Source organism: Nematolebias whitei, chromosome 3 (genome assembly GCF_014905685.2).
Source record: "Nematolebias whitei isolate Nwh7 chromosome 3, NemWhi1, whole genome shotgun sequence".
Lineage (NCBI taxonomy): Eukaryota > Metazoa > Chordata > Actinopteri > Cyprinodontiformes > Rivulidae > Nematolebias > Nematolebias whitei.
The window spans coordinates 9,693,563-9,718,453 of NC_056500.1; the positions used below are offsets into that span (position 1 = coordinate 9,693,563).

Below are 24,891 nucleotides of genomic sequence, written 5' to 3' on the forward strand. Positions count from 1 at the left end.
TGGATGAGGGGCGAAACGTTTCTTTTTAACAAAAAAACGAAGTCCAGATGACATGATTCAACCTTTTTTGTTGTTATATACCTGGATGACTGAGAAAACAAACTTTGTGTTTTGCATTTCTGTTCCCACAAAGAAACATTTTATTAACGTTTTAGTTACAACTCTGAAAAACTCTGATAGTCACATACAATAAAAGCCGAAGCTGGTTCATTTTTTTCCTGTTTGACTTCTTTTCCTCGAGTTTTCTCACATCAGGTCAACGCTCCCGTCAGTTCTTGTTTCCTGTTCTGCTGATTTACAGCCGAACGTGCTCTGCTGCACGCAGCCGAATCCTCTGGATAAGAAGGTCAGCTAAACACCTAAAACATAAATGTTATTGTGAGAGGAATTCGACTCGCTCTGTGTAGGATTCGATCTGCTGCTGTGAGATTCGCCCTGTTTGCAGAGATCTGATCTGATGGGCCGAGGTTAACTCCCTGCAGAGGAGGAACATAAATCATGGCAGGTCAACATGAACCGTTCTTACTTTGGTAAACAAGTGCAAAACAGAATTATATCATGTAGGAGTGTGAATAGAACAAAACACAGCTACTTGCACGCATGTTTGCAGAAGGGAGAGTGTGTTTTAGGAATCTTTCCACACTGTACAGCTTAACATCAACTAGATGAATGGGCATAAACTTTAGGAAGGTGCAAAACAGAAAACTTTTACAAAGAACTTAAAATAATAATAATAATTTACAAACTGTTTTTTCCCCATCATGGGCGTGTGGTGCTTGTGGGAGTCCTGTTTGTTTGTGGCTCCTCGGACTGAAGAAGTCCTTTGGATGAAGGACGAAACGTCTCATCAAAAAATGAAACCATCCAGATGACCTGACTGAACATTGTTGGATTTTTTTTTTTTTACCCTGGATTATTGAGCGTGAATTTCGGTGTTTTACAAAGAGGGGTGAAATTATTCTGATGTGAATTTATGTATTCGCAAGATCACATGTTTTTATGTACACCACATTGTTTGTAGCATTAAGCTTTAAGAGTTAAACAAAAAAAAAACATGGTTTAAAAAGAAACTTTAAAATATTGTAGGTGAAGGTTGTAAAGTTTATGAGATTTTCTTCTAGTTTCTCATGTTTAAAAATATATTCTTTACGTCATCTCTCTGATTTTGTAAGGATCAAAGGCAAAAGAGCGGAAATGTTTTCTGTGTGTGTGTGTGTGTGTGTCTGTGTATCATAAACATTTTATGAACCAGTGGGTGAGTTTTTATGAAACTCTCAGTTATTAATCATTGGATAAATATCGACAACTTATTTCACTTTTGAGTTAGCAAACACAAAAATAGTAACGACTCAGTCAGATTAACTGAGACTGAGTTAGATTTGGTGGTTTAGCTGAAAGTCATCCTGAACAAACTGAGTGTGATCCTAGTTCACAAGTGGACAAGTTTTCTGCTGGCTGGAATGACCATCCCATCAGGACAGAGTGAAGCTGTTCTCCAAACCAGCTGTGGGGACCTGGGATGCTGCAACACATCAGAGAGCCAGAGATGTCTGAGGAAAATGTGGCAGGATTCCAAAATGAGGAGACCGATTGGAAGAGCTCTGGACCATCCCATCGTGGCAACATGGGTGTTATTGTGCCAGAAGAGCTTTGGACCATCTCATCGTGGCAACACAGGTGTTATTGTGCCAGAAGAGCTCTGGACCATCCCATCGTGGCAACACAGGTGTTATTGTGCCAGAAGAGCTTTGGACCATCTCATCGTGGCAACACAGGAGTTATTGTGCCAGAAGAGGAATGCCCACTGAATGCCGAAGATGTTGAATCTCTACACCATGCCTTCATCCGGAAGAGACATTTATTTAACTCTCACACGCTCTGCACCTACATGCGGCTCTTTCAAGCTTTGACCAGAACTAACACAAAACTGAATTTTATTGTTTGTTATACAAACAAAAAAATAAAGCTGGTTTTAGCAGTTTGCTCTTTTCAGGTTTTGGATCATTTCGCTTGCAAATATGCCGTTACATAACTAATCCAAGGAGTAATATACTCACTTTAACTTCATGCTTTATAATGCAGCTGTTTTTGTTCAGCTTTTATAGCATTTCTTCTATGTACTTTTCATTTTGCATGATTGTCTATTGTCTGTCCTCATCTGTGTTCTTTGTTTAAAACAGGTCTCTCTTGAAAATGAGTCCTCGAGGCTCAATGAGACTAACCTGTATAAATAACGTTTGAATGAAAACTTCGCACAGTATTGCATGAAGCTGCACAGAAAGTCATTTACAAGCAAAAATCTCCAAATCGTCGTCCCTTCTCTGCATCAGTTTAAATCTGTGGCATGAAGGCAGCGGGTGATATGAACTTTAAATTAGTGGTTTGTTCATATTTCTGGTGTTTTCTGCAGCACCAGAGGAGCAGTCACATTACTTCATCCTTTTAACGTTCAGATGATGGTAAAGTGTGTGAATATGTTTGGCTGTGGAAGACTTCGCACCTAATGTTGTGTCAACTTGATACCCAAGCATTTATAAAAAGTTTGCTGAAAATCCACAAAACCTGAAGCGTTAAATTCACATTTTGTTGTTTCACAAAGACGAGTTCCTGCACTGTCAACAAGCACAGGGGACCCTCTGTCTGAGCGTCGGTCTGCTGACTTCTCACAGTTCATCCCCCTCTGGTCGGGCCCTGGGAGGAAAGGCTCTCCTGGGTTCTGACGTCAGCCTTTATTGGTCAGTAAACACAGAATAATCAGAGGAAGAGTCTCCATCTAAACAGAGTTATTGTTACTGTCAATAAGATGTTGATTCGGAGACAAATCTGGACTTGGATCAAGTTGGAAGAAACGTTGGTTTTCACAATGAGACAACAAATGCTTATGGTTGAATTTATTTTTCGATGCCTGTGGAAATGCCTTGCTCAAGAGTGCTTTAACAGCATTCAGCAAAGTCAGACTTAAATATCAGTAGGCAACTGAAAATTAATTTGAAGATCAAACACTTATCATTCCTTAAATACCGCTCTCTGCTTTTTATTTATTAAACCTAATTTTTAACTAAAATCACCTTATTTTTAGAAATGACAAAATAAATGTGGTTTGGTCAAACACTGAAACTAAGAATAAATTCAGTCTCATACGATGGGAGGTGTCACGCTCATGGTTGACGCTGTGAATGGCTCTCAGCTACTATCGCATCCGACTTCATTTCTTCAAAAATTCATTAAAACCTGCCAAGTGTTTCATGAGATATTTCGCTAACAGACTGAGTGCATTCCAAATAGATGAAATTCTGAACAGTTTGTGCAATCTCTTTTTTTGTCATTTGTTGTCAGTTGGCTGTGGCAGCCATCTTGAGTTGTGTTGACTCCAAAGGTTAAGCAGTTGTGGAGGTATCTAACAGGGATGCACGATATTATCGGCATATCGGTATCAGCCGATATTAGCGTTAAAGTTAAATATCAGACGTCGGCCATTCCATTAAAATAACTCACCGATATAAAAGGCGCTGTTTTTGTAGGACAACCCAGTGACAAGGATGCCTGCAGTGCCAGCACAACTTGATGACGTCATGTGTGCCTACCTGCAGCTAGAAACATGGAACAAGCCTCCACATGTGAGGCAGCATCACAGGTGACTAATGCTAATAAATAATATTTAACACTTTTCATTTAATATAAGTAAAAGTGCTATGACATGGCTGTTACTGAATATATGCCACCAGCTCTTACAGCTGTTAAACATTTTTGTAGCAAATAAACCTAAATAAGAGGGTTATGTCCTGACAAAGTATATCAAATATCAGTATCAGTTATCGGCCAAATAAGGTTTAACATATCAATATATCAGATATCAGCCAAAAATCCAATATTGTGCATCCCTAGTATCTAATGATTACATTCTAAACACTTCATTAAAATCCATCCATTGGTTCACAAGATATTTTGCAAATACTGCAAACATACATTATTGCCTGCCTTTTGCTCTTGAGCAATAATAAGAGTAATAAGTTTATGTCAGAACTGTACATTATCTTTTTCAGCACAGATATGTGAAGAAATAATCCAACTAAAACGCAAGTTATCTTAAGTGTGTGATGCAACAGTTATATAACTGTAACTGTGCAAAAGATAATGAATCCATAAAGTCTTTTTCATGACCTTTGTCATTATTTCATCTAACTGAGATGATTTCCACCTTGTTGGAGGCTTGCAGGTCATAAACTCAGCTATAAAAAGGTGTAAAGTTGACTGAGGTATGAAATCTAAACAACCTGCAGGCCGACAAGGGAGAGAAGCAACGATAAGAAAGAGAAAACAAATGATTTAAATGTCCTTTCCATCACATTTTCATGACCTGTAGCCAAATATAACCTTTGGTATTTAACACACACTTTTTTTCCTGATAGTTGAGGTAATTGGTGAGCGTGCACGCTGTCACCATGACAGTTTCGGAGGATAACAGCTGTTTTTAGCTGTACATTTTGTTCCATACTCAACCACAGCATCTGAGTAGGAAGTTGAGACACACTCAACCAACCTCACCACATCCGTTTTATTGAGTCTGACATGAGGGGAGAGGGCAGCAATAAGATTTATAATAACGCGCGAGGTTTATTTCTTCTATTACAGCTCTATTAAATCCCCATTCAGAGAAACAGAGGTATTCAAAAGTTTTTTTTTATTGTTTTATGTTTTTAGTGAATCACCTTAGTCAGGATGACTATAACTTTGTGTAAAACTTCATTTATGACCAGAATAAAATCCCTATCTCTTCATTCTGATTGGTTATATTGATTTCAACAAATGTTAGTGTGAAAATAAGCTAAATTCATTGTAAACACTATCATCCCAACATTAGTATTCTGCTCAAAGTTATGCTGTAGTTTAAAAGGTAAAGCCACTTAGTCTTTTAATACATTTTAAGTAAGTAATGAACAAACTACTGATTTGAACAATACTTAAATTAGTCATTGAAATGTCCTTAAAAAGTGCTATTTGACTGCAACTCAACCATATTAAAGGAATCTCCAAACTGCTTATGCTTCTTCGCAGCAGGCTGCTCATGGTTGACCTTTCAGTTGTAAACTGTTTACACTTGTGTCTCCGATATCAAGTAGTGACGAGATCCACTAACCAACTTTCTGTGAATGAGGACATAGCACCGTCAACAATGCTACCTGGTTAGCTTCTAAATTTATAGCATGTTTCTTTGTTTAGTTGTCATGCCTAAGTTAAACTTGTCTTCAGTGTAAGTGAGTTTATGACTGTGGTTAAAGGTTTGAGAAGTTGCAGACATTTGCTGGTACAAAACGAGACAGCAAATGTTGCATGTGTCATGTCTGGAATGGGCTCATGTGGGATGAAATGCTAACTAGCCAGTCAGGTTTTAGGTCCCATCATAGCACAGAGTCAGCTTTATTAAAAAATATGCAATTACCCGCTTCTGTTTTTAGACAGATGTAACGTTCTGCTGTTTTGATTTTGTTAGATGTCATTGCAGCTTTTGGTTGACCACTCCATTCTTCTAATATGCGTCCAGGAGAATTTAAGGTATGATCTGGTACCGGTAGTTTTTTCTCTGCTGAAATGGGAAATTTCTCTTAACAGCCCCTGTCAGCTGTGGAGTTCCTCAGAGATCCATCTTGGGGCCAAATCTACAGCATTCATATTTTTTATGCTTCATTTGGATCATATGTTCTGTAAATATTACTATTCAGTGTTATGCAGATGATACACAAATTTAGATCCATTTAAGTCCTGATGACCCCTCATCTTTTACGTTCATTACAAGTGAAATACTGCATGGCATGTATGGTAAGTAAAGGATAATAAGTGAGAAATGGCTATTTGTAGTTCTAACACTTATGTAAACATAGCATCTCAGAACATTTATTATCTAAGGCTACGTTCACACTGCAGGTCTCCGATTTTTTGCTCAGATCAGATGTTTTGTGTGGTCATTCACATTTTAATTTAAAATAATCTGTCGTCAGACTCCAGTGTGAACGGTCAACGGCCCTGAAGTGACCCACATATGCAAAAGATGTGACGTCGCACCAGCATGCTATGTTTACAGAAGTAAATGTGCATGCTACACATCAGCTTTGATTCTGAACTTCACAATCAGACCCAACTGAATTATCTAACATAAATGTTTTGTCCAATCCAGCATTGTAATTCTGGAACTAGAACAATGTACTGAAAGTGAAACAAACTCAAGAATGGATCCCATCACGTCATTTTTGACTTGGTCCAACACCAACGTTGGTATCATATGTTGCTGTAGATTCTAAGTTATCCAGGACATGGCAAATTAAACAAACAAAAAGAAAGCAACTGGATGATGTAGCTGTAGCTGACAATGTACAGAGTTTTGAGATTTAAACTTTGCTGGACTTAGTGCTCTCATTACTCAGTGCAAACTGACTGAAGTTGCTTTGAAAAGCATTTGCATCATATGAGGTTTAGCACCACATATAAAAAAGATTTGGGTTAGATTTTTAAAATAAATAAATAACTGAAAAGTGGGTTTTGTCATGTTCAGAATGTGATTAAAAATTAAATAAGAGTTGCAAATGAGGGAAACATTTAAAAAACAATTGGTTTTGACTGACTTTGCCTGTGTAAAAGTAGCCTAAATATAACAGTTTTTTCAATTAGCTAAACAGATTAATTCTATGGTAAAAACTGTTTTACAACAGAAACATTTCCAAACTCAAACCCATTCCTTCCAAAAACTATAAGGACAGTTTTTCAGCTTTCATCAACATCAGGTTATTTTAGTATAACTCAGTCAGTCTCTTGGTTTCAAAGCTTTGCATGGTCTGGCACCCGAATATATAACTGAACTCTTAGTCACATTTGAACTTAATCTTCTGAATCGGTTCTTTTGGAAGTTCTCAGTTCTACATTAGTTAGTAAGGAAGATGCCTAAAACAGCTTCAAACATTTATTTTCTCAACTCTGGTGGTGAGATGTGCTGTAAGAGTGACAGATAGCTTCAAGGTGGAGGTGGGAGTGCATCAAGGATCGGATCTGAGCCCCTTCATGTTTGCTCTGGTGATGGACCGACTAAGATGAGGTCAGGCAGGAATCCCCGTGGACGATGATGTTTGCAGATGACATTGTGATCTGTGGTGAGAACAGGGAGCATGTGGAAGAGAACTTGGAGAGGTGGAGGTATGCACTTGAAAGAAGATGAATGAAAGTCAGCCGTAGGAAGACACACCGGTGGAACAGTGAGGCTACAAGGAGCAGAGGTTGCAAAAATGCAGAACTTGAAGTACTTGGTGTCCACTGTCCAGGAAACTGGGGAGTGTGGTGAAGAGGTGAAAAAGAGAGTCCAGGCAGGATGGAGAGGATGGAGAGAAGTTTCAGGAGTGATTTGTGACAAAAGAGTGTCAGCAAAGGTCAAAGGAAAAGTTTACAAGACAGTTGTGAGACCAGCTATGTTGTATGGTCTGAAGACAGAGACACGGACAAAAAGACAGTAGAAAGAACTGGAAGTGGCAGAAACGGAGATGTTGAAGTTCTCCTTAGGAGTGACAAGGACGGATAAGATTAGAATGAGATCATCAGAGGTTGAACAACTGGGAGATAGAGTTAAAGAGGCCAGACTGAGATGGTTTGGACATGTCCAGAGGAGGGACAGTGGGTTTATTGGTAGAAAGATGTTGGAAATGCAGCTGCCAGGAAAAAGACAGAGGAGACCAGAGTGAGATGGAGGAAGATGACTCAGTGTGGTGACCCCTGAAGACAAAAAAGCCAAAAGAAGAAGAAGATTTTGGTCAAGTCTTGTTGACCAAAAAGTTTTAACCGAGTTTCATAAGTGAAGTTGAGTTGATTTGCTATCTGGTTAGTGTTTTTAATTTGAGACCGTTTTTCTGTGTCAAACTTTACGCACTACAAATCAGTACATACTGTACTCAGTGGCAGCGTGTGAGTTCACCTCAATAACAAGTCGAATATCTCTCCGACTCTTCGTTTGTTTACGTTCACAGCTGCTCAGTCCAGATGTGAAACAAAAGACGAGGCTCTGCCCAACAGTCCATTCATCAAAACATTAACACCGGGAGACAAGAGAGGCCAGTGACACAGCTGGCGTGCAGCTTGTGCCAGTGCGCACAGTTCTGAGTGTTTTCCAATAAAAAAAACAATAGGCCTGGAATGGATCCCAGATGATCCGAGCAGAACCGGTCTTTGATTTTTCAGCACGCAACATATACTGTGTGTCTCTATCACAAAAACTGGTGTTGGAAGGAAAACATTAGTTCCAGGAGAAAATGAGAAGATTGTGCATCATTTATAGCTGAAATATAAAGTATCATTCAAATAACATGAAGCCCACCTTCATCAACGCAGCTCCTGACAAACGCATCTTTCAGCAGGACACTGTATTACATTTTTATTAAAAATAACTTTAGCCCAACTTTTAAACTCTGATCCAGTATTTTCAGGATGCACGGAAACAAGTGAGATTCGTGAACATCCTGCAACCGACAGGCCCCACAGGATCTACAGTTGTGATGGTGGACATTTCAGGACATTCCCACATGTTGTGTCCTTGCCTCGACTCGTCAGAGCTGACTCAGCAGCACGAGAGGGGTTTTCAACAAAATTAGGCAACACACAGATGTGTGGATGATAATTTAAGTTGCTATTGTCCAAAAAGATCCACTTTTGTAGTGAAGCATCCACGACGTCAGGCTTTTGCACCTAATTAAACAGGTTCCTGATTGCACAATTATTGACAAAGCAGCACCAAAGACCTATATTTCTGATTTTATTTTATTTTTTTTGTTTGTTTTGTACATTCAAAAGAAATATTTGATGCAGTTGGATCGCTGTTCAGTTGTTTGGTGGTACTCGACTGAGTCCAGCCAATAAGAAGTGAAACTAAAATGATTTACTGTTGCTGATTAATTACAGATGAAGCAAACCGGCGGATGCAGATCTGCTGTGGGGTTTGTGTCATTTTCATTTGAGACACGTTATTGTGGCTGAAACTTTATTACAAAGAAAGCAGAGCTAAAACGAGCCTTTGCTTTTACTAATCACAACAAACAAGTCACGTCAGCGAGGTGAATTAACTTCATGAGGAAGATTTAAAACTTTTAGACACGTTATGACAGAGAGCCTTTTTTTTTTTTGAGTTAAATAAATGACTTGCTCATCATTATTCAAGCGACCTCTGATACCGACCAGTATTTAAAAAAGATTAGCCTATACCATTACAACAATCCTTGAGTTTAAATGCTGGTTTGAACATCAGCTAATGCAGATAATATCTGTTTTTCTTGAGGCACTAAGAACCTACTTGTTTTTAGCTCACTGAACAAGCATGGCTCCAGGACTGGCAACGTAAGCCTGACTCTCAGACAGTTTTAATAATTACCGATAATTTAAATTTTAATGGTCCCTAAAGGGAATTCCCACCAATTTTGATAAAATAAGAACATTTGACATTACCATTATTTGTGTTTCGCAAATCAGAAGCAGATTTAACTCTTTTTAAAATATTTTTCTGCATTTTCTGTATCCTCACAGGGTCTTCGTGATGAAGGAGGAACTACAACCGGCTGGAAGAGGTTACAACCAGAGGATTGTGGTTTTTCTTCAGCTCGTCCCCCTGGAGAGGACACGGCGTCTGAGGTTTGCACAGAGGAGCAGGCTTGTTCGGACGAACCAGCGCAACAACTTCCCAACAGCTGAGAGAGCGTGGGGACATTTGTATGCAAATGCTAAAATCTTGAACTATTTAAAATAGATTTAAAAGAAACATAAAGAAGAAAAGAAGAAAGCCCAAATTACACAAAAGAAAGGTAGACAAGATAAATATAAATGTAATTTTTATAGAAAGATTTTTGCTTGTAACTTATAATACCTAATCACATTTTCCAAACGAATGTGGTTGCCTTTGTTAAATAATCTGAAAGTGAGTTGTTTAAACTAAAGAAAAAAGAGAAAAGTAGCTAAAAGCCATACACAAGTAAACACTTTCTAAAAACAAGTAAAAGATAGGTAAGGTGAAATGCTAAGATTAGCAAAACACTACCTGAAAGCAGGAAAAGGATAAAGCAAAAATAAAAAATAAAAAAATATATATTTCTAAAGGAAATATTTGTGAATGAAGTGAAATATTCTGAAAAGTGTAAAAATTAAAAACTAAAAGTCGTAGTACCAACTTCCTGAATTAGATGAATGTTCTGATATAGGAATGATTAATTTAAAACAAAGTATGCAGACTGTTAAGTTGCAAAAATTACAAAAGCATTAAAAAGGAAAACAGTATGAATCAGCCAACAAAATCCGTGCTCAATAATCCAGGTATACAATCCAACAATTTTCAGTCTGGTCACCTGGATAGATTATTTTGTGATGAAACGTTTCACCTTCCAAAGAAACTGTCCAGATGACCTGACTGAAAATTGTTGGATTGTATACCTGGATTATTGTGCATAGACTTTGTTGGTTTTGGACCAGTTTGACATGAATGTCGACGAGGGAGAGGGCCGGCACCGGAGGAGGGGGCGTGCCAAAGAGACCACCTTAGCACCAACATAACTGGTTTGTTCCACTTTGGAGTAAGTTGTTGTGGGAAGAATTAATTTTGTGTTGTGTGTTTCCTTGACTGATGAAGCCTTCTGGATGGAAGGTGAAACATTTCAGCACACACACAAAAAAAGAAACTGTCCAGATGACCTGACTGAAAATTGTTGGAATACTGAATCAGCATCTACACAACTAGTAAACTTTTGAAAAGTATTACTAGAAGTATAAATTTATTATTAGTAGCTTTACATGTTGACAAAGTTCTGGACGTTTGTTTGCTCCAGATTTTATTCTTCATTTCGTGTGTGTTTCTTCTCCTGACACGTGCAGAGGAGCTGCTGGGACCAAAACAGCCTCAGATCTTTGGAAAGTGGACGTGATTTTGCAGAACCATTGGCCACCCGTGAACAAGGTCAAACAGCGGACAGTTTCCCTCCGTCCTCATGACCACAACTCACTGGACAGCAGCTGTTTTTGCCTTCCTGACCCTCCACCCTCCACTCGCAGACTTGCAGCAAACTGCTACTTCAGAAGAAGTCGTGCTGGTCCTGTGTCAGAGGCCAACAAAACAGGCTCCTCTGTCAGATGACGGGGCCCAACATCTCCTCATCCTCCCACTCAGTCCTCTCCCTCTTCAGTGAAATGTAAGCTGAAACGTAGCAGGTTTGTTTTGTTCAGCTTCTTTGAGCTTGTTTTTACAACCCGGATATTAGTGACTTTGTTACTCATGAGCTGGATTGTTTGGTTTAATAAAGGAGGCAAAAAAAAGGTTTGTAGGCTCCAGACACATCTGGATTTTGACGTCTCTCTCGTGTTTAGATCCTCTCTCAGACTGGTTGGACGATCATCAAGCTGTCAATCAAACCGTCAACGCCACATTCTTCTTAACTCGTAACTCTAGCGAAGCACGGCAGGTTGTTTCCATGAAATCTATTTTACCCAACATCCCATTAACTCACTAATCTGGGCATAGATTTGGAAACAGGTTGATACATTTTTTTTTTGTGTCTAACAACAAAAAAGGAATAAAAACAACTATAACCACTCTGTGTTTTGTAACACTTACCCTGCTATAATACAGAACTTTTTGTTAATTAATGCGTTAATTTTCTATAAACCTGTTAGTATACTGTTAAACCCAGAGACTTTTTAAAGAAAACTTTATTTATCAAAACAAGTACAAACAAGTATTGTAATTCACAATAGTGTAAATCGAAAAAGGGCATAGAGGCAGATTTAGATATGGGAACATCAAAGCAAAAACTGATTAAAGAATGATAAAATTAAATAAAAATTAAATTACATTAAAAAATATATCAACTACGGGGGGGTGGGGGGGTATATATTTTAGCATGAGCATGCATTAGTGGGTATTTCCATTAACATTTCATACCGGTCTTTATGTGTTGCAATGTGTTTCAGAGATTTCAAATATAATTATAAATCAGATTTTAAAACATGGGATGATTTTAGCACTTTCTGTTTATGAATAAAGAATTTTAATCAGATTACAACCGAGTTCCATTTTTATTGTTTTTCAGTAATACTCCAAATGTGACCATGTCTCTAGAAATAGATTCAGGAAGTATAATGTTCAGTGTGATCCACCTTTCTAAGGGATTCCAAAATATTTAGGTTTTGCTGCATTCATAGAAGATATGGTCAATTGTTTCTATATCTTTTTTCACAGAATGAGCATTTATTGTCATCAATATTAAAACGAGTTCTTAGTAGCTCTTTGGAGGGGTAAACTGCATTTAAAATTGTAGTGTTTCTTTAGCCTTTGGTTGTATGGTGTGTTTTAAATATAAAGTTCTTAACATTTCAATTGATTTTTTCAAATTTGCAAAGTATGTTATTTTTATTTATATCCCCAGGGAATAAAGTTTCAGTTAGACAGCTTCTAATTGTGTGGTTGTTCTTTTTTTTTTTTTTTTTTTTGTCAGTAAATTCCATTTATAGATAGAGTGGGTAATTGTGGAAGATATATATTTTGAATCTGATTAATAAACTGTTTTGGTAATGCTTTAAGTTAATCTGGTAAATTGAACTTTTGGGGGGATAGAATTTATAATTTGCACAGAATTGTTCAGTTTAACATGTAACCATTAGTGTCCATTAAGTGCACAACACACCAAATGTTCTTCTCCATCCAATCTTTGTAAAATAATGATTTATTGCGATATAGTACGAATCTGTTATTCCATATGATAGTGGAGTGTGGTGAGTAATTATGTACGTATAGAGCATTTCCCAGTATAATAACACTTGTTTATGGAACTCTGATAGTTTGATGGGCAATTTATGTATATTGAAATCAGCTAGAAGTATTAGTTTTAGACCACCTATTTTGTTAAATATATAACTGGGGACACAAAGTGATTCAGAATTTTTGATCCAGGATTTCAACCAATTAATCTTAAGAGTTCCATTGAGGCACTCGAAGTCAATTACTTTCAGACCACCATCTCTGTATTCTTTGACCATGTGACCTTTTCTCAGGTAGTGTGGTCTGTTTCTCCAGACGAAGTTCATGTTCATTTCATTGATGGTCTTAATTAAGCTATTTGGGACAGCGGTGCTACAAACTTTCCATTTTTGACAAGTGAATTCATCCTAATATAGAAAGGTCTCGTTGTTAAACCCAGAGATAAATTAACTAGTTTAATCTTATCTTGAGAAAACTAAGCTTGTGTTCTTCAGGACAACAAAATGATGACCATGTTCATTTGAATGTCTTACACCCAGTGTCATCATTCGGTGTTGACGCATGGACAAGACGTGTAACACGAGCGTGTTGAGTTTCTGCTGAAATCAGCTGCTCGTTCTGATTTAAGCTCCGTTTTGCTTAATTCTGAAATAATCTCGAGTCGGCACAAGAATGAAAGCTTTAACCGAACATATGAACCAGTTCTTCTTGAGAAAACGAGCTTTATTTTGACAAATTAAAAAAATAACTCATTTATGAGTGAGTTTTCTCTCTTAGCTCACATAAATCAGAGCTCTGACACAAACAGGTATAAATTAACATTTGGTGCTCACTTTGTCTCCACATCCTTTACTGCTGCCTTTTGTCTCCGTTTTCTTGTGTTTTTAATTGTCTGAATGTGAAAAATGACGTGTTTTCCTATTAAATTTTAGAGAACCACTCCTGCTGACACAGCACAGCTATACGTCATCAAAAGTTTATCTTCCTTTGTCTGGTTTTAGTTCACAAGATGACTCGTTGGTTTTCCCAAAAAAGAATGTTTGCCTTTTAAAGTTTAGAACGAAACAAAACTCTTGAGTAATGCCTGCAATTCATCATCATGTTGGAGCTCAGGGAGGCTGTCCAAACTGACAGGAACCGGTTTTGCAGCACATGTATTGGAGTTCCCCGTTAGTCTGGCTGTCGTGCCGTCCTGACAGACAAGTGGTTTGAAATACACGTTCTGTCCCTGATGCAGTGTTTTAACTTGTAAAGACAGAAAAACAAAAGAGAAGCAGATTTATACATGAACTGACTCGTGTTTCGGCTGAGCTCTGACACAGCAGGCCGGTGTCACTGGCAGGCCTTTTTTTTATTTTAAGGAAACACAAACAGCTTCAACCCCTGCTGCTACCCTGTTGACACCCATCCACCAAAGCCCCACGGGAACCATCGCCCCTTCCTCCTCCTCCCGTCCTGCAGCTGGAGCGTCAGGGAGTCGCTCAGCTGATCTAATCTTCAGTCCAGGTCACACAAGCACACAGCTGTGGGAAAATGACACATTCAGGCAGCCAGGAGGGTTCTGATGACATTAAGTTTTGGTGAGAAATATTGTTTCTTCTTGAAGCTGTCACCACAAGAAAATAATCTTCACATTTATGACAACAAAGTTTACAAAAATGTGTTTGAATGAACACATCAGAGGGTATGAGGCTGCAGAAAACAAAGTTTTTAAAATTCACAACTTCTCGGTTTATCCAAAACGCTGCACTCCGCATCAATTCCTTGCTTCTAAGGAGTCAGATTTTCTTGTAATCTTTTAAAATGTGGTCATGACGGGTTGTTTTTCAGGCTTTCAAGGTTCAACGTTTCTTTATTCGTCATACGCACCACATGTACCACATGTGGTGCGTATGAAATTATGTACACAGGCTCCCAGTTACATCCAACAATAACATGGAAAAGGAAAACAGTACTAAGATCTAAGATATGAACTAAGAAAAACGTTAAACTAAAAATACACTAAGCACTAGTAGCATAAAAACAATACGCCGAACAGCAGCACGAACATGAGGCTGTGTGAGCAGATGAGCACGAACGAACACAGCAACACGAAACAGATCAGCAGCAACACAAAACAGATCAGCAGCAACACAAAACAGATCAGCAGCAACATGATGTGATTTTTCAGTGATTGTTCTGGTTAGAGATTCATGAGTCTAACAGCCTCAGGGTAGAAGCTGTTCCTCAGTCTAGTGGTTCTACACTTAATGCTCCTCAACCTCCTTCCTGAGGGGAGCGGGGCAAAAAGTGTGTGTGCTGGGTGAGTGGGGTCCTTCATGATGCAGGTGGCCCTCTTCCTGCATCTGGAGGTGTAGATGTCTGTGATGGTGGGGAGGCTGACTCCAACAGGCTTCTGTGCAGCCTTCACTACTTCTGGAGGTTTTTCAACCTTTTTCTTAGGACTGTAGCAGCTTTCCTCTCACTCATTTACAGTTTAGCTCTTGTTTCTGTTTCTTTAGTTTAGATGATGCAAAATACAAAACGTTAATGCAGACTTACAAAAAACTCATCTCTTAGCACCAACAAGTTGATTCTCAAAGAACTGAAAACTTAACATATCATTCATCAACTAGAGCATATGTGTGAAACTCAAGGTCTGGGGACCAAACGTGGCCCTTGCTGACATCTTATCTGGCCCCCAAGATGTTATTTTAAATGTAAAATGCTTTAATCACTTTAATTTTTTCAGTAATATTTGATTATGATGTCAAAAGTGCAACAGAGAATGTCAAATGAAACCAATCAAACTCTTGTTGAGGAACCTGCAACCAAGAAAATTTGTTGTTTATCTAACTTGAGTGCATGTAGATTATGAAACCAGCCCTTAGTTTGAAAAAGGTTTTAATATCAGGTCTCTCTTGTAAATGAGTCCTCGAGGCTCAATGGGATTTACCTGTATAAATAAAGGTTGATTGATGTTGGCCCCATATTGTAAGTGAGTTAGACACCCCTGAACTAAAGGATGATGCAGCTCTCTCCTGTGAAGGACTTTGGCTGTTTTCTAAATGCCTTACAATTCATTTGCTGTAACGTTTTTAAGCCTGAAACAATCTTCTTGTCTGCTTTCTTTATTTTTCAGCAGAACGCTGCTGCTGAGGTAAGAAACAAAAACTAGACAGAAAACGTCTGAAAAAGCAGCAAAAGTCAAAAAAAAAAAAATGAAAAGAGCTTCAAGACATCCTAAATGTTAGACTGACTCTGAGACTCAAACCTGCTAAGAAACACACTCAGAGCGGGCGTCAATCTTTGACAAACTTCTGCTGGAGATTGTGTAAGATTTGTGTGGTTCTGCAGCGCGACACAAAACTGCACACGCTCATAGGCTTGGGGAAAAAATAACAAACCAGTGAGTGAACAGAAAGGAGGCCCGAGACAATACAAGGAGATAAGGTATGAAAAGGAAAACCAAAGTGTGAAATCAAAAAGGAAGTTGAATCATAAAAGGTTCACGTGTCCCACAGAAAACTAAGCTCAGTGTTTTTTGTTGTGTGTGGCAGCACTGTGTTCCCTCCTAAGACTCCCTGGACCTGAAACCAGCGAAGCATCAGAATACATCCAACACAGACGGCCTATTGTGTCATATCTGATCTGAAATCAGCAAAGCCAGCAGCTGAAAAGAAAAAAAAAAGTACATTGACTCGTGGATGGAAGGAGGAACGAAGGCAAACAGAACAACTCTGTGACCTGCAGAGGGAACGCTCCGTACTCGCTTTCTCTCCCTGACAGGTGGATTAACAAAACAAATATGCCATAAACAAAAAGCTGGATGTTCAAGTCCTGCAGCGCAGCAACGCATGCAAGCTGCAAGAACAGCTTCTGCAGCAAGGCTCTCCTGCCTCTGAAGCATTTTGCATACATGTATTTTACAAGAACATACTGGAAATATGGAGCCCAAACTGGGAAACATACGAAGATGCTCTTCTTTGGCCTCAGATCCGAGAGAAACAAACAGCCTGTACATTTTAACAGGAAGTCACATTAAACTCCTCTTTTATGAAAAGATTACAGGTGTCACAGATTCACCTGAGCGCTCGTTAACTCTGTCGCATCTCTAAGTCACTTGTTGAGGTTTGTCAGAGGAATAACAACAACAACAACAACAACAACAACGTGCATAAAATCTCTGCTGAACTTACAACTGGCTCTTATTTGTGCTCTTAAACCAAAACTGACTCACAAACTGGTGAAATATGCACAAAAACAGAGCTGGCAGAAAGGGCAACTTGACGAGCCCCCCACATCCACCCCCCACCCACCCACACACACACACACACACACACACGTGCACACACACACTTCCTCTGTGCAGCACCAGCTGTGTTGTGGCTGCAAACGTTTAAATGTAATCGCACATGGTGGATGTGTGCCAGCATGCATGTGTGCATCTTTCCTGGATATTTTCGGGCGACCTCATGTATTCCTCTGTGTGTGCGTGTGCATGTGCGTGTGCGTGTGTGTGTGTGTAGGCGAGAAAGCTGTAATGCATACACAAAGTTGGAAACTTCATGTGAGCGCATGAGGTTGCCAGTTAAAATACAACCATGCATAAAAACGAGTCACCGAACCAGCTGCTCCCGGTGCTAATAAACTGTACCTGTAAAACAAAAACAAGAAAAATATATTTCTAAGGTGTGTTTATTGAGTCGATAGGCGTTTTACTGATTAAATGTTCTGAAAAGCCTCATGCCGTAAATCTTGAATTCCTTCGTGTGACAGTTTCCTGCAGCAAAAACAACTTTGACTTTTGGCCTATTCACGCCGAGCAGCCTTTAGTATTTGCAATCAAACAATGAAAAGTTTTACCCGGAGCTCCTTCGTGATTAAAGGCCAACCATTTCTAGAAGGGATTCTTTTCTCCAGCTACCTTTCATGTGAGAGTTTTAGAAAGGGATGAGAAAAGACACAATGGTGCAGATTCTAAGACATGATCATCCTAAGTGGTCCATTAAAGACAAATGGGCTTCTTCTGATTCTGGAGGACGTTAGAAAAAAAACATCATCACACAGAGTAGGTGGCCTTAGGTTCCACATTTTAACACAGAAACTGCAAACTTCAATTCAATTCAGTTTATTTTTAAGAATCACATGTTAAGATAAATAATTTCAAATGAAAAGTATTCACTTTTAACAAATCATTTTAGGAAATGAGGTCAATTTGTGGATTCATAACATCCACACACACAAAGATAATATTGTCCACCTTTACCTTTGGGCAGCAGGTAATCAACCAAGCAGGATCCTAAAAAGTCTCAGATAAAGCAAAAAATGTAACAAGGTTTCATAAAGCACTGATACGGTCCCATAGCATTTAATAACGTATGATATTTATATAAATATCTGTTGATCTGTGAAGATGAAGTGTGCATCCAGGGGCTTTTAAGCATGCAAAAGTATTTACAGCCTCGATAAAGTTTTATAGACGCACACTTATTATTAACAGCTTATTTATTCGCAGCATTTATCTGATTTGCGTGTTCTCTGTTCGCTTTTCCGTTTTATTTTTGCAACCTTCCATGTTGCTTTACTATTTGTCTACAAATAATTGTGCATACAGAAACACGCAAAGTTTGCAAAAAATGTTTTTTCTCCAACAACCTTGTATACGATGCTCCTCAGAGTTAAATACCTCCGGCTCAAACAGAGGAAACGTGCGGCTGTTGTGCCTTTATGTCACGTATCTGAGCAGACAAGTTCAAACCAAACAGAGCTGCAAGCTTGCTTTCAGCATCAACCCCAGCAACAAAAGGGGAAGTGAAACTCAAGACTGTGTGGGTGTGAGTGTTTGTCTGAGCAGCTGGGAACATCAGGCCACGCCTGCCTCTCCTCACTGGTCGAGCTGTCGTCAAGTGCGTTTAACGAACAACAACTCTGCTGCTCAGCCAATTGGGTCGCAGCGAGATTTCCCCTGATGTACAAAAGAGCCATATCTGTGGTGACATCACATGGGGCCTTTAAACAGCAGACCGCAGAGTTTAAATGGCTTTATGAAACAAAACACACTTAGAAAAACAACTAAGTAACTCTTCAGACTGATGGCTTGGAGAGCATCATCAACAGTTGACCTACTTACTTCCTACGACAGCCGCACCTTGAGAGAGGCCTTTGACCACAAAATAGGAACTTCAGAGTTTGGATCAGTAGATGAACAGAACTGAGTTGGGCTGATAAATGTTCTGTTTGTAGGTCCTGATCTTGCTGAATGTACGCCACACGTTTTAAGATGTTATTATAGTAGCAAACAGGTAAATATATTCCTTTGGCACAGTCCAGAGAAGCTCTTTTCATCGTGACGCTGACTCTTAATTTTGTTTCATTACTTTTTTCAGGAGTTTTCAATAAGAGCAAACTTAGAAAACACAAAATAATTTTGCTCAGCAGTTCTCCCCATGAAAACAAACCAACAATGTCCAGTCAGGTCATTTGGATGTTTTTTTTTTTGTTTGTTTTTTTTGAGAGATGTTTCATCCTACATCCAAAGGACTTCATCATCTGAGGAGCCATAAACAAACTGTGTCCCACAAGCAGCACACTCTCATACTGGACCAACCAGTTTGCTGGTGATGAGATGGTTTCTGGGGGCCGCCCTCTCCCCTGTCGACTCCTCCCAGGCAGCCATAGCCAAAGTGGTTCAAAACATCAAGGTTTTGGGTCCACTGTGGGAGTGTGCTGCTTGTGGGACACAGTTTGTTTATGGCTCCTCAGATTGATGAAGTCCTTTGGATGAAGAACGAACCATCTCTCTACACAAAAAAAAAAAAAAAACTGTCCAGATGACCTGACTGAACATTGTTGGGAATTTTTTACCTGGATTATTGAGCATGAACTTAAATGCCATGAAAAGAAAATTAAAAAATTGTTCTTTTTTATGTATATTAGATGAACAATATTATCGGCATGGTATCGGTATCGGCCGATATTATCGATAAAGTTAAATGTCGGACATCGGCCATTCCATCAAAAAACTCACCGATATAAAAGGCTTCTGTTTTAAGTTTTTTTTTTAATTTATTTAAGAAACTAGCATATCTATTAATGCACTATGACTTATGCACTTTTCACTTGTCGCTTGTGAACAGGTTGAGTTTAGATTTGTGAAAATTTACAAATTTGCACTGTTCGAGTGTTGTCATTGTTTTAGAGAGAGTAAATATGAATACATTTGACATTAAACACAATCCAAGTTGAAGTGTTAAATCATTTTCAGCCCCCTTTTTGGCATCTGCATTTGGATGCAGACCAAACTGACAAAGACCATGCAGAACAATGTAGTATTTTAATTCCACAGCAAAGAAAGCTATGTAGTCTCTGTAAGTAGGTCTCTAGGGGAAAAATATCGGTATTGGTATCGGTTATCGGCCAAACAAGTTTCATAATATCAGCATATCGGATATCAGCCAAAAATCCAGTATTGTGCATCCCTAGATATTACCTTTGTTCATGCTTAATTATCTGCCTCACTCCAGTTTTTCCAGGACCATTCTGGTTCATACAAGTGTGTATTTCTAAAACATGTCAAGTCCTGACCCTGAGGAAAACACGCAACCTGCATCTAACAAGAGAAATCCGAGAGGCCAAAATAACCCCCATCCGTTTGATTTACCGCCATAAACAGATTGCGTTACAGAAGATTAGCAACTTTGCTTTCACGCCACGCTTCATACAAAACAGTTCTGAGCCAGGAATCCAGGTGAGAGGGCAGGGAGAGGGGGTCACGGGCCTGCTGAGATGTCCCGGCGCAGGACTTCTGCGTCTGAAGACATCCTGCTCCTGAAGGAGGAGCTGACTGATGAAACCCATGAGTTTACAGGAACGTAGAATTCTGCTTTCAGGGTTTCCGTGTTTGTTTTTCCACTTCAAAGTGGAATCACAGGACCTGATTTTCTACTGCAGGGGCCTTTTCTGCGGCACGCTGCACCAGAGCACGTCGTGTTTTCAGAAGGAGTTGTGTTCGTTGTTAATTGGTCACACGTGTGCACATGCAGACACCGTCGCACGAGTCGTTAAAGCTCCTCTTGAAGAACTCAGACTTTGCTGTGACCTTTTGAACCAAAAGTAAAGTTTGCCTTGAACATTCTTGCAACCAGCCTCCTTCCTGTGTTTTCTGCAGGTCGAGATAAAATCAGCTGCACCCACCCCTGTGGTGCACACGCGTGCACACGCGTGCACGCACGCACACACAGCACTCGCAGTACATTTTGTGAGAAAAGTGTTTCCTATGTACCACGGGTCTTTAAACATGTGACTCATCAGTTTGAGTGTGAGACAGGAACCCCTCCTCCGCCCCGCTGCTACACTGGGTCGACTTCTTTACATGAAAACATGCTGACGTCTGTCCTTTGTTTCTCTTTGTGCATGCATGTTGTGACTTCCTGTGTGTTCGTCTGTGTGTAAGTGCACACACGCATCTTAAATGCATTGGAAAAAAGACAACAAAAACGCTTAAAAGTCTGTCTCACTGAACTTTCTGCACATCAAGCTCATTTCATGAGTCTGACATTTGAATGAATATTCCAACATTTGGACAACTTCAAACTCAAGCTTGAGCAAAAATGACTAATTTACCACATTTTTTTTAAGGCTTTACAAACATGAAATGCCCTCAATTTATCTTGCAAGTTGTTAAAAAAAACAAAAAACAGTTGCAGAAATTATTAGAATGCAGGCCAGAGGTCACTCTTTCAGGAATGAACACGTGCACGTCCTTGATAGAGAGGAACGTTGCTTTGAGAGAAGAGTGAAGGAAACCGTCTTCGTGAAGATGAAAATAAAAACAGGTTTCTCTTGTAAACGAGTCCCCGAGACTCAATGGGATTAACCTGTATAAATAAAGGTTGAATGAATGAAGAGAACTCTCCATCTTTAAACAGGGGCGGGGGCCTTTGTGTCCAACTGTCCCCCTCTTACTGCTTATTGCTCGCATCACTCAGCCCACTGGGAATAGCAAGTGGGCATCTGGGCACTAACTGGGCCATTAGGCTGATGGTCCTCCTTTATCATGTGAAGTTTTGTCTGTCACCAGCAAACTGGCTGATCCACTGTGAGAAGGTGCTATTTATAAGACTGAGTTTGTTGTACCTCCTCAGACTGAAGAAGTCTTTTGGATTTAAAAAAAGTAAGCTCCTTCATCCAGGTAGATAACAACAAAAAAGGTTAAATCATACCATCTGGACCAGTTTCTAGAAACGTTTCGAAGACGCCATCAATCTGTGGCCTGCCAACCAGATCTGACCCATAAGTAGCCTTCATGTTTCAAGCCAACCTCCTGTTGGAATCTCAGAAGCAGGCTTTAAACACGTGCAAAACAATCAATCATCATGTGTAACAATCAAATATCTTAGGTCAGATGGCCAACTTGCTACTCACAGAATCAACCTGAAGACACCAAGGCCAAAATGGTTCAGAAAAAAATCTTGTAAGCTCAATCATCCAGGTAGATAAGTTAAATCATGTCATCTGGATCCGTTTCTTTGAGTAGGACCTGGATGCAGTGCTTAGTCTCTTTAGCCTTGGTGTTCTCAGGCTGTTTCTGTGAGTAGCAAGTCGGCCGTCTGGCCTAAGACATTTGACTGTTACACATGATGATGGATTGTTTTGGGTGGATGGTCCTTTTGCATGTGTCCGCTTATTATAAGCGACTTTGGGCTTGCTTTTTTCTAAAGTCGCTTGCAAATCTTGTGAGTCACGGTTTGCGTTTTTTTGTGCTTGTTTTAAACGTGAAGTTGCTTATTTGGGCTTGACTTTCTTTCCGAGTGAAACTAGTTGACTATCTCCCAGTTCCGCACAGTAAAGCAAAAGATGAGTGGTAATAAGTAGTTTGTCACTTCCACGTCCCCATTTCCTGTTTATCACTCCCGCCCAAGATGGCGAGGCCACAGGCGCACACTCAGTCATACTGTGACCGACCACTAGGGGGCTCCACTCATACGCAGATGTCAGGATGTTTTGTTTTTAAAAATATGTAGAAAAAATATGATCTACATATTTGTTACATATGCATAATGTTTTGTTTTTTATCAGCGCTTAAAAGTGTGTCATTCAAAGTGTTTAGCATAATTTTGTTGTTGTTTATGTGTAATGCCATAATAAATGTGTTTATACTGTTTAAAAACAGCCTCTGTTTTACACAATGTGGTGGGTTGCCAGTTGGGCTTGTTTTCATAGAGCTGGTTGCTTGTTTTTATTGCGAGATCTGGCAACACTGTTGGCAGGCGGAAGACTGATGAAGTCTTCCGGATGGAAGATAAAACGTTTCTCCCTTAAAGAAACTGATGCAAATGACATGATTTAACTTTTGTTGTTGTTTTGTTCTTTTGGATAAAAGATGAAACGTTTCAACAAGAAGAATTTGTCCAGAGGACCTGACTTCACGCTTTTAGATTTTTCTACATGAATTATTGAGCATGCATCAAGATATTTCTAGAGGAAGTAGACGAGGTTGGTGGTGACTGCCAAAACAAGAGGCTTGTGTTGCATTTGATCAATAATTCTTCAACTTTTATTTATTTTGAACTTTGTTACGCTTCATTGAGCTTGTCACAGCACGTTTTTATAAAGACCTGAAGTTGTTTATTAGAAGCTTTTTCAGGATGCAGAATCATCACAGGATGCTTTGTCAGGTTTTTCCATTTGAAGCTTCAGAAAACGAGCTCGGTCCGAAACGCGTCTCCTCGAGTGGTATTTAGAGGGAAGCTGGCTCCCAGAACACCCCCTGCTTTTTAACAACAGGAAGAGGCCTTGTCAGCTTGGAACGCCCTGAGCTAAACTTTGTGTTTTCTCCCACAGACACTAAAATCTCACACTTGGATGCTTTATTATGAAACAGATAAGTGACTTTAAGCAGTTTATCATTTCCATGTGCAGCTCAGAATAATAAGAGATCAGACTTTTTACTGGTAGACCGAGAAGAAAACATGTTTTTTTTTTTAATCGGCCTTTAAACAAATGGACGGCTTTAATTTCTCATCAAATATCACATCTTTAGAGTAAACTCATTTTAGTGCAAAAAATAAAATGATCATATCTTGCAATAAGAGACTACAATCATTTTTAAACTACCGGTAATTCAGATCCATTAAGAACTCCTTATTTTAATTCAGACGTTTCCAGAGTTAGGATTTGTTTTTAACAACTTTGTATCCAGATTATAATTTACATTCTGATTTTTAGTACAGTATATAGAGTTGTGAAATTGATCAGTAGTTGATCAAGGCCTGAACGGATCAAACCAGAAGAAATTAAAGAGATCAACGCTCGAGCGACACATTAGGCTCAAATTCTGTTATCAATCTAGACTTTTCAAAGCATCAACATGGAACTTTTTTTTTAAGTGATGTGAAAGTCGAACGCTTTAAAAAGTGTGTGTGTGTGTGTGAGTCACATCTGAGAGGAAGACAGTGGAGGGGGGTGGGGTGATGCTGCTCTCAGCACTGGCTCGCTCCGGTTTGCTCTGCTTCTTGCTGGTGCTCCACAGTCAGTGGGGAGGAGGGCAGGTTTGAGGGAGGAGGGGGGGGTATTTAGCGCCTCGATTGCCCTTTGCAGCTCTGAGGGCCTTGGCAGGGCCTGCCTGTTGAAATGTGGGACACTTATCTGAGCGCAGAGAAAACATGCAGCAGCCCATCACCCCCTCTGTGCAGAACGATGGCTGCGATAGTCAGGCATGTGATATCCTGGCTCATGGATCACACTGTGAAACATACGCAAGAAGAATATACACCCATCCGTCACAACAATAACCACCTATTATAGAACAAACCCCCCCACTGTCGGCAAAACCCGTCTGATCAGTCGGGAAAAGGACAAAGAACACCCGGGGGTGTCTGATACTGAGATGTTAGCAACAGATCTGACCTGCAAACAATGAAGAAGAGAAGTTATATTATAGGTAAGGGTATAGATATTGTGTAAATTAAATCTTTATGCAGTGTTAGTAATTAGGGCTGGGGGGTTATATTCTATTTTTGATGCAGACGTGAAAAAATGTATGAAGTGTGACATAATCCAATGTTTGTACAGTATTATAATATAACTGATGGAGAGATGCTTACAAATTTCCAACACGATTTCTAACACTAAAGAAACATTTGTAC

General features: G+C 39.4%; 1 protein-coding gene across 1 annotated transcript in view; it reads left to right on the forward strand.

Moving 5' to 3' along the window:
• Positions 1-9,343: 9,343 nt before the first annotated feature.
• ifi44g (interferon induced protein 44g) overlaps positions 9,344-24,891 on the forward strand; it is a 36,124-nt gene continuing 20,576 nt past the window's right edge. The window contains exons 1-2 of the mRNA XM_037697830.1: positions 9,344-9,363; positions 9,550-9,654. Coding sequence (XP_037553758.1) covers positions 9,344-9,363; positions 9,550-9,654 — 125 coding nt within the window. The remainder of the gene's footprint in view (positions 9,364-9,549; positions 9,655-24,891) is intronic.